The 15,360-nt window shown below is 50.8% G+C and overlaps 1 protein-coding gene across 1 annotated transcript; it reads left to right on the forward strand.

Annotated features, from left to right (window-relative positions):
• Positions 1 to 251: 251 nt before the first annotated feature.
• On the forward strand, positions 252 to 12,995 carry OVOL1 (ovo like transcriptional repressor 1). The gene is made up of 5 exons (XM_084823606.1): positions 252 to 351; positions 10,129 to 10,319; positions 11,266 to 11,452; positions 12,365 to 12,629; positions 12,818 to 12,995. The coding sequence occupies exons 1-5, from the start codon at positions 252 to 254 to the stop codon at positions 12,993 to 12,995; spliced, it is 921 nt and encodes a 306-aa protein (XP_084679732.1).
• The last annotated feature ends 2,365 nt before the right edge of the window (positions 12,996 to 15,360 follow it).

The following is a 15,360-nucleotide window of genomic DNA, read 5'->3' on the forward strand; positions in this document are numbered from 1 at the left end:
CGCCGGACGCCCAGAACCCCAAACTTTGCCTTTGTTTGTCTCAACGTCCCAGCCGCAGAACGAACACATAGTTTTTGTTTTTAAACAAAACTCTTTCCCTTTCGTCTCCCCCCCGCCCGCCTGCCTGTTCCCTTTCGAGGCGTGGGAGGAGAGAAGCGAGCCAGAGGACTAAAGAAACAATCCCATTTGGAGAGAGGAAGAGTAATTTTTATTTTTTTTTTTAAAGAAAAGACCCCCCCCCCCCAATTAAGATGCCCCGAGCTTTCCTGGTGAAAAAAACGTGCGTTTCCACCGGCAAGAGGAACTGGAGCGAGCTTCCCGATGAAGAAAGAGGGGAAATTTACGTCCCAGGTGAGTCCCGGGAGGGAGTAAAGTTTAACAACGGTCGCTCCGGATTTGGGATAATAAAAAAACAAAACCGGAGTCACGCCTGTTTTACTTGGGCGCAATTGAGAATTGTCCCTCCCCTTTCTTTTAAAATGGCTTGGCTCGGAGTTTGTTTGCTGAAGGTACCTTTTCTTTCTTTTTTTCTTTTTTAAAAAGGTAAGTTGCTTTAAAAGAAAATGTCTCCGAGGTAGATCAGACCTGAGAAAGGAGGAGGAGGAGGAGGAGGAAGGAGGGGGGGGTGGAAGAAGGTGGCGGATAAATAACGGCCCTCTTAGGGGTCGAGAGGGCAAAGTTTGCACGGCTTCGTGGTTCACTTGGATTCCTGGGAATCCACCTCATTTACTGGCGGTTCCGGGATCGTGGTGGGGGGCGACAAGGAGATGGTCCCGCTACCAACTTTTAAAAACTTTTTTTCCCCATGGGGTGGGTGGGAATCGCACCTGCAAGGCGCGCTCAGTCCCCCCAACGCTATTGTTTTCTCCCCGCCCCGAATGCTGGAAAGCGCAATTACGCGCAGCCCCCTCGCTTAGCATGTAATGTTTAAACTCGCCGGCAATTTGGCTGGTTGGTCGTCTGAGAAGCCGGAGGCGCAAATGGAAAATAAAAGGGAGTGCGCGGGGAAGGGGTGGGCTCTGCTGGAGGGCGCAAGGTGGGATTGGTCTGTGGAGACGCCACTCTTGCCTCTCCCACGGTAGATGCGCCAGGCGTTTAAGGCTTCCCTCCACCCGCGCAAGCTCAGGATCGCGTGGAACTCGATTCTGAACACGTCGTTTTATTCGGGGGGGGGGGGGGGCTTCCAAGGAGGCGTACATAGGATCCCACACCCATTATTAATATTATCGCTGCCTTGATAGGATCGTTATTTTTTTTTTAAAGTGCTACACAGCAGGCAGAAATGCAGCAGGCTGCAGTGGGGCTCCTAATGAGAGAACACGATTGACCTGTTGAATTCCTGCCTGTCTCACAGCTTTGAAAGCCCGGTTCGGGTTGGAAAAGTGAGGAAGAAATATTTTAATCCCGAATCTTCCTAGTAACGCACCCGTAAACCTTTCTGAAAACTTGGCTCAGAATATTCCCACTGCCACCCCATGTACACACCTGATATCCCTGTACTATAAGAGTGAGGACCCAGGAGTCCTGGCTCATCACAGCCTCTTGCTCTAACCTCTAGATGCTACTCCCTTCAAACAGGGTCAAGAACCCTGGGAGGTTTCTGGTTGCTCTAACCTCCAGATGCTTCTCCCTTCCTTCAAGAACCCTGGGAGGTTTCTGCTGTAGCTGCTAGGCATCACTTCCCCTTCAGGGGACAGAGGGTGAAGCCAGGAACCTGCTTTCAGGTCTCAGCTTCCTCCTCTTAATTACTAGGCACTGCACCCATTTTACAGAAGGGACTCCTGACACCTTCTGATCTCAGTAATTACCCCTGATGATATCTGCAGAGGGAGTCATGTTAGTCTGTTACAGCGAAAACAACAGGGTTTTATAGCACCTTAAAGGGCTGACAAGATTTATCCTGGCGTGAGCTTTTATGGACTCCCAAAGTTGATGCTGGAATAAATCTCTGAGACTTTCTGGCAGCACTCACCAACCTGGTGCCCTCTGGAGGTTTCAGACTACAACTCCCAGCATTCTGGACCATTGGCCATGCTTGGCTAGGGGTGATGGGAGTTGAAGTCCAAAAACATCCAGAGGGCACCAGGCTAGGGAAGGTGGCTTTCAGGCCCCACAAAATTCTTTGTTGTTTCTTCCGTGGATGTTTACTCTGAACATCCCCTGCGAGAACAGAACGAGAGAGAGACTTCTTTTCCTCTCTCCGAACATAAGAACAGCCCTACCAGGGGTCCAGCTTCCTGTGTGTCACAGTGGCTGATCAGAGGCTTCAAGGAAGCAGGGAAATGAGACATCACCCCCCCCTGCTGTTCACCTGTTATTCTGAGATATAATGCCTCGGTCCATGGAGGATCCATTTAGTAATCGTTGCTGCTGACATCGCTACCACCATGAATTTATCGAACCCTTTGGAACACTGTTGCATTAGACCAAGGGTCTCGCTAAACCCAGCATCCTACTTCCGTCAGCAGCTCAGCCAGGTGCTTTGGGGAAAAACGGGGCCTGACGGCAACCGCGTTCCTTGCTTCATTGTCCTCCAGGGATGGGTGTTCGGAAGTACCCTGGAGGTTTCACCCAGGCTGTTGGAGCTGAGAGCCGTGGGTAGCATCAGCACACACACCCGTGTCCCGTCCTGGGGTGGTCTTGAAGATCGTGGCCAGAATGTGGGCAACTGGCTTGGCGACGGAGGGCTACCCAAGCCTGACGCTTGGCTCGTAAAGTTCTCTGTCGGACTTGGCAGGCATTGCAGAGCTCAACTTGGGAGCCTGTAATTAGCTTCTAATTACGCACACTGGAAGCCTGGCACAGGTTTCCACTGTAGATTCCAACCTGGTGACTTGGGGAGAGGATTTGAACCCCCACTGCTCCCTCCCGCCGACACACCCCTTGCTGACCAAAATGAAAACCTCAGGCCTTTAATGTCTGTTTTAAGCTCTGTTCGTTGGGCAACAAAGATGATGAGTTGAGGGCAGAGGGTGGGGAGCCTGAAGCCTGGGGTTCTAATCTGGCCCGCCATGGTTCTCCAAAAGGCCCCACGGTCTTCCCCTGTCTTCGCCCCCTTTCCCCCAAACACTCATCATTTGGCATTTCCCAGCATCTGCGCAGTTTCCCCCCCCCCCATTCTAAAAGGCTGAAATGGCTCTCCTAAGGTTTAGTTATTGGCACAAAGCGCTTTCGGGTGCAATCCTATGCCTGTGGATGTAAGAAAGGCCTACAACTCCCAGCATCCCCCAGCCAGCTTAGCTAAATGGATGGAGAGCAAGGCTGGTTTTAAAGGTATATTATATCTGATGCCCTTCCTTCCAAGGAACTCGTTTTAATCCTCCTAACAACCCTAGGAGGTAGGTTAGGTTGGGAGAGGGTGGCTGGCTGAAGGATGCTCTGTGAGCTTCAGGGCCGAGTGAGGATTTGAACCTGGGTCTCTCCAGGCCTAATCTGGCACTCTGATCTCTAACACTACACTAGCTCTCTATGTCTTCAATGAGACACAACACCCCGGTGAGGTAGGCTAGAGTGGGAGGCGGTAATGGGCCTCCTCTGTGACAGAAAGAAAGCCAAAGTTGGCAGAGGCTCGGGTCCTGCCCTCTCCCATGTTCTCCCCTTCCTGCCCCTGCTGTGCTGTCAACATTTAGACTGTAAACACCTTTGGGGCAGGGACCTTTTTGTCACGTTTCCTTATTCTACTCTGTAGGCCAGAGCTGGGAAACCTGTGTCCCTATAGATGATGTCAGACTCCCAACTTCCATCATCTCTGACCATTGGCCAGGCAGACTGGGGATGATGGGGTTCGTAGTCGAGCAACTTCTCCAGGGCCACAGGTTCCCTTTGCTGTAAGCAGCCATGTGTATTTATTTATGCGACTTTTATACCACTTACTATCCTAAAATATCTAAGCAGTTCACAACCCAGCATATCTATCTATTATCTATCTATTATTCTATTTATATCCCACCTTTTTTCCTCTTGCAAGGAACCCAGGACGGCTTACATTATCCTCCTCCTCTCCATTTTATCCTCGCAACAACCCTGTGAGGTAGGCTAGGCTGACAGTCCTGTGACTGGCTCAAAGTCAGCCAGTAAGCTTCATGGCCAAGTGGGGACTAGAGCCCAGATCTCCCGAGTCCCAGTCCAACACTCTAACCACTGCGCTACACTGGCTCTGTTTAATATATATTGCATCGATGATGCCAAGTCCATTTCTCTGCATCCCATCCTGCTCCCCTCCACTGCTGTGTCACATGCAAGCATGACCAAGAAACACAGAACCCAAAATGAGGCTATGCAGATGAAGGGACGGTGCTATGGTAAAGCTCAGTGCTCAGTGGCGAGGCGCCAGAGACTGGGAGCAGCTTTTGCCCCCCATGAACATCTCCCCAGCGACACCCCATGATTTTTTCCTGTATTCGTGAACTGTTGGCCACTTATTCCTCTGCAAAGTACAGGGCTCCATTTTCATTCATTAATTTATTAGTAACACTTACGTGCTGCTTGATATAATAAAATCCCTAAGCAGTTCACCTATAAATGTTTTAAAAATCACATTTCAAATACACGACTGAAAACAATTTCAACTGCAGTAACGATGCAAATTGCATTTACCTGGGGCCAGGTTACCTGAAGGTACCTGCTCAGACCCTAAGACCATCTTCAGGGGTCCTCCTCTGTGAGCCCCCGCCAAAGGAAGTGAGGCAGGTGGCTACCAGGAAGGGGGCCTTTTTTGCTGTGGCACCCAGCTGTGGAATGAGCTCCCTAGAGAGGTTCGCCTGGTGCCTCTGTTGTACTTTTTCCGTCATCGGGTGAAGACCTTTTAATTTCCCAGGAATTTTAGCATTCTAGTTTTTTTAATGTGCTAACTGTATTTTAGAAGCTGTTTTAAATTTGTTAACTGTATTTTAAATCTCTGCAGTGTTGCTAGGCTTTATGCTGGTTGTACTTTCATACTGTAGTTTTAATGCTTTCATATTTTATATTGTTTTTATGCTGTACCTTGTGGTTTTAATTTTCGTGAACTGCCCAGAGAGCTTCAGCTATGGGGTGGCATAGAAATGAAATGAGTCATTTTTTTTTTTAAATACACTGTTAAAAACAATTCCAGCTACAATCTAGGTGAGGATACTGTTACGGGGAGCTTAAAAACAGACACACGCACATTTCCATCACTGATGCTATTAGGTATCCCTCAGGGGAGTGCAACATGTCTGTCCACACACACCCTTTTCATTATGCAGGATGTTTTGCTATTAATAGCTGTGAGACACTATACTCTGGTGTGTGGCATGGGTGCGCTCTGTACCTCCTCAGAGGCATCGTCATCTGAATGTGTTCCAGGGAATGTGTTCACAGAGAGCCAGTCTGGTGTAGTGGCAAGAGTGTTGAACTGGGAGCTGGGAGATCCGGGTTCTAGTCCCCACTCAGCCATGGAAGCTCACTGGGTGACTTTGGGCCAGTCACAGACTCTCAGCCCAACCCACCTCACAGGGTTGTTGTTGTGAGGATAAAATGGAGAGGAGGATGATAATGTAAGCCGCCTTGGGTGCCTTGCAAGAGGAAAAAAGGCGGGATAGAAATGCAATAAATAAATAAATAAATAAATAAATAAACAGGGCTGCTGAGAACAAATTCTGGGGCTTAGCGCTTTGCAACCCGCTCTTGTAAAGTCTCCGGAGCCTGCGTGCCGAGATTGCGCCCCCAGACTTCTCAGGAAGCCTTTGAAGTTTGGAGCGTGAGCTTCAAATCCTTTGTGCAAACCTCAGCTTGGCCGCGAACTTGCTGGGCCTTTGTTTTATTTAATCTTTATAATTAAGAGCTTTTGTGTGCGTCTCTCTGTGTCTGTATGTTGTAACTGGGAAAGCTGTAGCTGTTTTCTCTGTTTCATTGCTGGCCTGCCCTTCTTCCAAGGCCTTCCTCCTCTCCCTGTTACCTTGCAACAACCCTGTGAGGTAGGTTAGGCTGGAAGTCAGTAACTGGCCTGAAGTCACCCAGTGAGCTTCGTGGCTGAGTGGGTACTTGAACCCAAGTTCTTCCAGCTGTCACACAACTATTAATGGTGTGGGGCAGAGGTGAGGAACTGAAGGCCCGGGCTCTAAAACTGGCCCTCAGGGTGTTACCAGATGGTCACACCTTCTCCCCCCAGTTTTCCAGCTTTTGCGCAATTTTTCCCCATTCTAAAAGGCTGAAATGCTTCTCCTAAGGCTAGTTACGGGCAATACGAGCTTCAAGGTAAAATATGCATTGCCTTTTTGCCTTTGGCCATGCCCACTACTGGAATGTGGCCCCCGAGAGCTTCTATGAAATTTACTGGGGACCTCAGGCTGGCAGACGTTCCTTCCCCCTGTTGCGGGGACTTCGTCCGACAAAAACACAGCAAGCCGTGGTGGTAACATGACCAGAGTCCTCCAGTTTCCTGCATTCATAATTAGACAACACCCCCGCCCCGCCCCACCACTGCCTCTTCCCCAGAAATGTATGTGTGAACAGCTTAGGGCTTTTATTATATTTAGTGGTATACAAGTATCAAAAGAAATTTTAAAACGGGGGAAAACAGACGCTTGGAGCACGGCTCAATTTAAGCCTCCCGGCATTCGGCTCCGGGAGATGCCACACAGCATACGTGAGAGTGCCTCTGAGAATGTGCAGAGCTTCCAAGAACTGCAGCCAGCCCTTGCCTAGCTGCAATTAAGGGAAAAGGGTTTCAGGGGATGGAGATGTGGCTTTCAGGGAGGTTTGCGTTCCAGCACCTCCCCTTTCAAATTGCAGCTACTTTGGCACAAAACCTTTTGCGCTCCTTTTAATTAAAAAAAGAAAGAAAAGGGGGGGGGAAAACCACCCTGACGAATTTGACAGGCTTCAAATGACTTGCCAGTTCACTTCGGGCTGCTTGATAGAAATCGAAGTGAAACGTAACGCGGCTGCTTCTGTGCAAAGGAAGCTTTTTGACTGTGAGCAAGAGATGTGTGTTTTTCTTTTTGCGTTTGCCACCAATGGATTCTCTGTTCTGCAACGTGTTCCTGACACCTCTGTTTTGCAGCAGACAATGTACAGAAGGGGTGTGGGTTGCTTGTGGCGCTCCAGATGTTTTTGACTACAGCTCCCATTATCCTTGACTGTTGGCTAGGGCTGATGGGAGGTGTAGGCCAACACATCTGGATGGAAAGAAATTGCCCACCCCTGATTCAAAGCAAAACCGAACAACAGCCTTCATGGATCAGCCCCTTGCCAGCTATCAATCAGCCTTTTGCTGGCTGTTAATCAGCCCTTTACTGGTAGACTTTGCAGGAACGTTCAGACTGGGCACCCCCTCTGCTTTGGGTCGCCTCGTGAGTTGCATCACAAGGTGTGTCGGACTCCCTCCGGGGCTCTGCCCAGTGCTGAGTTGTTCTTTCTCTCTGCAACGGAGCCAGGAAGAACGGGGCGTCTGGGTGATGCTCCTTTGGATTGGCGTTCAGGGCGATTGCGACATGCGCCCTCCCACTCTACCTTCCCCAGGGCAGGTGACAGGAGCTGCAGTGGTGGCGCCGGCCCGGAAACGCTTAATTAACTACCTGGGATGGGTCGGACTTTCCAATATCATCCCGGTTAACCGGTTCTGAGCTGTTTACTTGCTAGTACAGCTGGCGTTGGGTGGTGGTAGGGAATGAAGCTGAAGGAGGGGTGGATTGTGGCTGTGGGGGGGAAGAGAACCCCATAACTGTTCCAGGTGAGTTCCCGTCATGAGGACTAGCACCTGAGTCAAAGAGATTATACATTTCTCCCCCAGCACCACGCCCCCTTTATACATATTGGTTTTCCTTTTTGGCTTGTATCCAACAAAGCCCCATTCTGGTTTTGTGTGGCGGGAGGTAAGGTGTCCTTAAACATGTGATGTAGTGTAGAGAGCCAGTGTGGTGTAGTGGTCCAGCCCACCTCACAGGGTTGTTGTTGTGAGGATAAAATGGAGAGGAGGAGCATTACGTATGCCGCCTTGGGTTCCTTAAGGAGGAAAAAAGGTGGGATATAAATGTAATAAATAAAATAAATAGATGTGAGGCGGAGGGGTTTCTAATTGTTTTCTGGCCCTGTTGTCCCAACATTTATTTATATATTCCATTTTTATACCGCCCAATAGCCGAAGCTTTCTGGGTGGTTCACAAAATTAAAATCACAGCGATACAACAGGAAATACAATATGGAATATAACAGATTAAAACTACAGAATAAAAATACAACCAGAGAAAAAATAGCAGCGGTGTAGATATTTAAAACACAGTAGCAGATTTAAGACAGCAGAGCTAAAAAACTGGAATGCTAAAAATTCCTGGGAAAATAAAAAGGTCTTAACTTGGTGCCGGAAAGAGTACAATGTAGGCCCCAGGCGAACCTCTCTAGGGAGTTCGTTCCACACCTGGGGTGCCACAGCAGAAAAGGCCCTCCTCCTGGTAGCCGCCCACATCACTTCCTTTGGCGGGGGCTCCTGGAGAAGGACCCCTGAGGATGACCATAGGTTCGGGGCAGGCACATATGGGAGGAGGCGATCCTTTAGATAACCTGGCCCTAAGCTGTTTAGAGCTGTGAATGTTAATACCAGCACTTTGAATCAGGCCTGGACATGGACTACCAGCCAGTGCAGCTGGGAAAGTAAAAAATATTTTCAAGATTGCATTTGTTTATTCCAGATTAATTAACCCAGGGCTGGCCTGGAGAATTTCAGGCCTGGGCACCATATCTGGCCCTCTGAGGGTCCCAATCCTGCCCCCTGCGGTTCCCCAGTGGGCCATGCCTTCTTTTCCCCCAACCACGGATAATTTGATGGTTTCATGGCTCTTGGGAACTTTCCCCCCTCCTTTGAAAAGGTTGAAATGCCTCTCCTAGGGCTTAGCTGCTGGCAATAAGAGCTTGAAGCTCAAATGTGCAGGCATTTTGGGTTTTGCCCCGCCCCTTTTCTCATTGGCCCTGCCCACCACTGGATTGTGGCCCCTGAGTGCTTCACCAAGATGGAATTCTGCCCTTGGGCAGAAAGAAGTTCTGCGCTCTGTTTTAGAAGCTTGAACCAGGGACTAATCCCTTGTGTTGGACAACAACTCCCATAAGCCCCAGCCAGCATGGCTGATTTAGAGCCAGCAGTCCAGGTGTTAAGCCCCCATGCATCTACCTCTTCTAAACTCCCTTCCTCGACAGGATGTTTATATTGTAGAAAGAGGTTGGTTTCTTCCACCCCGCAAGTTTTGAGCACTGCTCCCCTATATCAATATGTTATTTTGCTCAATGCTTCTTCTTCCTACTCTGCACTGGTCCGACATCGTCTGGTGTACAGGTGAAAAAGATCTCATGAGCGCAGCCTTGTGATGCAGCTGCAAACAAGGCAAATGCCATTTCAGGCTGTGTTAATCCAGCCACAGTTTTCCAAGTCACGCAAAGGAACAGCTCCACTTTCATCCACGCTACCCAGACCTCATCTGGAGTACTATCCAGGGTGGGAAACCAGTCCTATGAAGAACAGTTGAAGGAACTGGGTAATGTTTAGCCTGGAGAAGAGAAGACCGAGGGGAGACGTGAGAGCCCTTTTCACATCCTTGAAGGGCTATCATGTAGAAGAGGGGAGAGACCCGTTCTCTGATGCTGATGTCCCAGAGAGCAGAACTAGATCTAATGGGCTTAATTCACAGGAGGGCTAGATTTTGGTTGAACATTAGGAGAAACGTCTTGATGGTAAGACAATGGAACTGATTACTGGTGTGTGTGTGTTCTTGCTCACTGTGGAACTTTAAGTAGAGCAAGGATGGGGAACCTCAGATCTGGGGGCCAAATCGGGGCTCCCCAGAATGGCCACGCTCCTTCCCCTGGCCATGCCCCCTTTCCTCCAACCACTGCTTGGAGGTGATTTCCTGGCTTTTGCAGCCACCCCCCGACCCAAAAGGTTGAAATGCCTCTCCTAAGACTTAATTACAGGCAATACGAGCTAGAAGTTAAAATATGCGGGTTTTTTTTGTATTTTTGGCCCCACCCCTTTCACCTTAAGGTCCACCCACCACTGGAATGCAGCAACGTCTGTTGGGGAATGCTGTAGTCCTGGGAGATCTTGCACGGAGCAGGGGGCTGGACTAGAGGACCTCTGGGAACCCCCTCAAACTCTGCGTCTCCTTTTCCCTCCCCCAGTCTCCTTGGGCGGGTATGCCCTGTGGAAAGACCCAGAGCCTTCGGTGGCCGAGCCTCCTTCGTACCCGATGCCCCTGGACATGACGATACGAAACTCCACGTACACAGCTGCACAGCCCCATTGCACCGCCCAGGTCCCCAGTGGCATACAGCAGGATGCGGAGCCTGGCTTCCTGCGCCCCAAAATCAAGGTATGTAGGGCCCGATGTGGGAGGGAAGGAGGGGAAGAGGAGCTGTAGCCCGGTGGCAGGGTGCTTGGCTGGAAGGTCAGCGGTTCGATTCCCGGCACCTCCAGGTAAGAGAGCTTCGGCTATTGGGCGGTATAGAAATGAAATAAATAAATAAATAAATAAATAAATAAATTAAAAAACAGGCGTGGGAACCGGTGGCCCTCCAGATGTTGTTGGACTCCAATTCCCATTAGCCCCAGACAGCAGGGCCAATGGTCAGGGAGGATTGGAGTTGTAGTCCCAGCAACATCTGGAGGGCTTTAGGTTTCCCCGCCCCTGCCGTGGGGCGTAACAAGATACACACCTTGAACTGGACTCAGGAAACGGACCCTGTAATTTTTCGCAAGCAGAAATGCAGGTCTCTGCCTCTGGGAGCTTACAATCAATGTATTAACCGCGGGGGTGAAATCTGAGCAGAAAGGAAGGAGCAAGAGGTTGTTTGGCTTCTTAGTCACTGGGAAGGGAAATTAAGGGCCCACGCCGAAGGATTCAGGGAGCGTGCCTCTGAGCATGAGCAGAATGCCCAGTCTTGGCCGAGACACTGCCTGAGGGCTCACGCAAGCTGTCTGGAAGAAACCTTTTGGGGAGAGCTAAGCGGTTTTGTGAACTGTTACTCAGACCTTACCCAACGAAGCTCCAGCAAGTCTCCTCTGGGCTTTCCTTCGCACCCGGGCTGGGCGTAGCTGCAATCTGGCTCCTCTGTGAGCTGCACCCGCCGAAATTTGGTGGTGCACTGAGGGGCGAAGAACAGCCCCGCTCACCTTCAGCAGGTCCCAGGTTCGATCCTGAGGCTGCCGAGCCAGACGGAGCAACGGCACGGCTCAGGACAGGGCCTTTTGTAATGGCCGCGCTTGCTCCCTGCATGCCTCTGTCCAGCAAGGCCTCTTTCCAACCCTTCTCCCTTCAGGTGACGCAGGGCGACGGGCCGAGCGATCAGCTCTCCTGCCCTTACTGCCAGAAAGGCTTCTCATTCCAGCGCATGCTGAACCGCCACATGAAATGCCACAGCCACGTGAAACGCCATCTCTGCCAGTACTGCAACAAAGGCTTCAACGACACCTTCGACCTCAAGCGCCACGTCCGGACACACACGGGTGAGCTTGGGTGGCGGGGGGAGCTGTCTGGGACTCGAGAGGGGCCCGGCGAGGTGGATCCAGCGTGGTGGAGTGGCTGGAGTGTTGGACTGGGAGCTGGGAGATCCGGGTTCGAGTCCCTCCTCAGCCTTGGAAGCTTGCTGGGCAACTTTGGGCCAGTCGCCGACTCTCAGCCCAACCTACCTCACAGGGTTGTTGTTGTGAGGATAAAACAGAGGAGGACGATTATATACACCACCTTAAGTTCCTTAGGAAGGAAAAAGGTGGGATATAAACGTAATAAATAAATAATAAAGAATTTGGACAGCGGGCTCAAAATTTGATGAGAGGAAGCTGGCCTTTGCGTGGCATGTGATTGGGTTTATCTATTAATTTATTTATTACATTTCTGTACCGCCCCACAGCTGAAGCCCTCTGGGCGGTTCACAGCAATTAAAACCTCCAGGTAAAGCATAGAACAATATAAAATATGAAAGCTTAAAACGGCAATATAAAAGCACCACCAGCGTAAAACCTAGCTGCGATGCAGAGATTTAAAATAAAGCAGCAGAGCTAAAAGGCTAGAGTGCTAAAATGCTGGGGAAATAAAAAGGTCTTCACCTGGTGCTGGAAAGAGGACAATGTAGGCGCCTGGCGGACCTCTCTAGGGAGCGCATTACACAGCTGGGGAGGCCACAGCATTTCAAGCTTTTAGAACGGGGGGGAAAAAACCTGCACGAAAGCCGGGAACCCCCCAAATGATCGGTGCTTGGGAGGAAGGAATGTGGCCTTTTGGGAATCCCAGAGGGCCAGATTCGGCCCCCGGGTCTGCAGTTCCCCACCCCTGTAAGAAATGATAAGGGGCCCGTATCTGTTTGGTGGCCGCAGAGCGAGGCTGACCTCCCTCTCCCCCTCCCCGCTCGCTCCCCTCAGGCGTGCGGCCCTACAAGTGCGACCTGTGCGACAAGGCCTTCACCCAGCGCTGCTCGCTCGAGTCCCACCTGAAGAAGATCCACGGGATGCAGCACAGCTACGCCTACAAGGAGCGCCGTGCCAAGCTCTACGTCTGCGAGGACTGCGGCTCCACGGCTGACAGCCAGGAGGCCCACCTGCGGCACCTGCAGGAGCGCCACCCCGACAGCCCGCTCCTGCGCAAGGCCTCGCGCAAGGCGGCTGCCGCCCTGCAGGGCGCCGCCCCGTCTGCCCTGCTGCCGGACCGCGCCTGCCTCTGAATCGCGCCTGCGTCTTTTGGGTGGGGCGGCTGTCATCTACGTTACGCGAGCGGGGGCTCCCCCCCAGTTTACTGGCCCCCCTCCCGCAGCAAAGTCAACCCTCCTCCTAGCTCAGGGATTCTCAGGCCTTAACGCTGCAGCGCCCTCCTGGCAGGGGACGGAAGAATGTTTTTTTGTTTCGAGCCTCCGCAGGGAGAGGCGAAGAGGAAAGCCAGATCCGTTGGGTGGTTCTGGCCGCCGACCCCTCCGGCTTTGGGAAGAGGACAGTTCCCGAGGTGGCCATGAGTGTCGGAGACCTGGTGCCGACAGCCAAACTGGGGAGCAAGTTCTAGGAGGTTCAAGGGGGTTGGACTCGATGGTCTTATAGGCCCCTTCCAACCCTACTATTCTATGATTCTATGAGGAGGGCACCAGGCCTCCCGGAGAAGAAAAGGAACAGATTGTTGCAGTTTCTGCCTTCCTCGACTTCCTGGATCTGCTCCCTGCCCCAGTTATTATCAGTGAGGGAGGGCAAGGAGATTGTCAGGGGTTTGTGGGGGGAAGAGGTCCCTAGCCTAAAGGGAGCGTGGTTCTTGCAAACGATGCTAAGAAAGCCCATTGTTGGGTTTTAAAATTTCCTAACGCAGCCTGTCCCAATCGGTTTTTGTCGTTGTTGGGAAAAAAATCAACCTTGTGAATATACTTCATGTAGGAACAGGCTGTGTGTTGATCTGGTATCCTTGATAGGTAGCCGTGCAGCCTCTGTCTTAACTAGACACATGGCTATTGAGGCCAGCTGACCGGGTATGTAGGAACAGGCTGTTTCCATTTGAACGACAGTCAAAGCAATGTAAATCTGAAAGGGTCCTTGATGGTCATCTAGACTTACCCCATGCAGGAAATGTGTTGCTCTTAGACACGTGGCTGTTAAGGCCAGATGACCGGATGTTCACATCCATGAACCGGATGTGGCCGCTATGATCCTGTGTGCTATTTTTTTTTTTAAAGATCCAGATCTCCCCCTGAGTGTCCAAAGTACCTGCCCCACAGTGGTCTCACCTGGAACCGCTCATTCCATCGTGCTTTTGCCTCGGCTGTGATTTGCCACGCTGTTGTATCGCCACGGCAGAGTAACCTGCCCCGCCATCGCCTCTCTGCGTGAAGTTGCTCTCGGCTTACCTCCTCCCTTTCCAATGACACGCTCGGGGTCAAGGACTCATGCAGAGAGATGGCGGTGAAGGCTCCTCTCCGAGGGTGGCACTTTCTTACTCTTGTGTGCTAAGAAAACGCCTTTTGGTAGCGCTTGAGTGATCGGTGTCCTGTCCTTACCTTTAGCTACTGTTTTTAGAAGGTTGCTGGGGGGGGGGGGCAGGAAACATGATTTGGCACCTTTACTTTTATTCAAGATCCCCCGTACCTTCTCCCCAGCAGGCACCCTTGGATTTCTCCATCCTGTGCCCAGCTGAGGTGGGTAATTGAGTCTTCAGCTCTGCGTTGATATCCAGGTTATCTATCCAGATCCACCTGTGTTTTGTCCCCAGGAAGGATCTCTCTTTAAGTAGGGGGCTGCCTGCCTGCCCATCTTCTCCCCCCCAAAAAAAACTTGGTTTGGTCAGGTACTCTTTCCTTGCAAACAGAGTCTCTTTGCACTTCCCAAGGGTCCTACCTGCCTTAAAGCCCATGCATGCTGGCCAAGAGAACTTTCCAGCCAAGCGAAAGAGCCTCGCAAATGGCCTTAAAACATACCTGGGTCAGATGTCCCAGCTTCGAAAGAACCTTGGCTCCCTTTCTTGAACTCTAGCAGGGACATGAACGGGAGAGGGTTGGGGGCCGGCCCTACCGTTAAGGCAGAGTGCGGCAGCCGCTTCGGGCAGCTGATTTCGGGTGTCATGAAAATGGCAGCCAACGGGTAAGTTATTTAATTTATTATTGTTGTTATTATTATTATTATTATTATTGTGTTTTACCTCTAGGGAGGGGAGGGGGAGAGAAGCGTTTGTGGGATTTCCTGCTTCGGCTGCCAAAAAGAGGGATGTGGGGATCAGCAAAATTCGAGCTCACGGAAGTTCTCCGAATTCCATCTCAAAGCTCATTCCGACTCGAGTCCATATCAAATTCCGAGCTTCGCTTTTCCTTTTCTCATGAAAATGCCTGCGTATTTTCTTGCGCTTTCCCCTAAATGTACGCATCAGTTGTGCGCATCTTTGAAATGTACTCATTCTCTGCCTGTTGATGAAAGCATATTTGTGGCATTTTTCAAAAGCACCCTTTTTTCATGTGCGTTTTTCAAATGTACGTATGCTGTCGAGTGCAATTTGGGGGGCTCCCGTGAATCGTGTTGCAAGCTCGGAAATGTACGGACTTAACCCGTGGACGGCATCCGAGTCTGTCTTCTGTCTGGAAGGTGCAAACTGGGTCAATCCAGATCAAAACTGAACTGAAATGAATTTCTCATACATTCCTACTGGAGGGCGGGGGAAGAGGTGCCATTTGCTTGTCCGCCTCGAGCATCAAAGTATCTTGGACTGGTTCTGGAGGAATTCAGCTCACATGATGATTGGGAATTGCAAAGATGAGGGATTGATTCTGTTTCTTTGGGATGGAGGCCCTGCAGTTTACAGACCCTTCGTTTTACAGAAGGACAGAGGCAGGGCGTGACCAGCTAAAATGGCACATGTGTGTCAAGCATGGGGCTTGCAAATTTCCTTAATGAACCCA

Source organism: Heloderma suspectum, chromosome 17, assembly GCF_057233095.1.
Source record: "Heloderma suspectum isolate Gila_16-S chromosome 17, 16-S_ref, whole genome shotgun sequence".
Classification (NCBI taxonomy): domain Eukaryota; kingdom Metazoa; phylum Chordata; class Lepidosauria; order Squamata; family Helodermatidae; genus Heloderma; species Heloderma suspectum.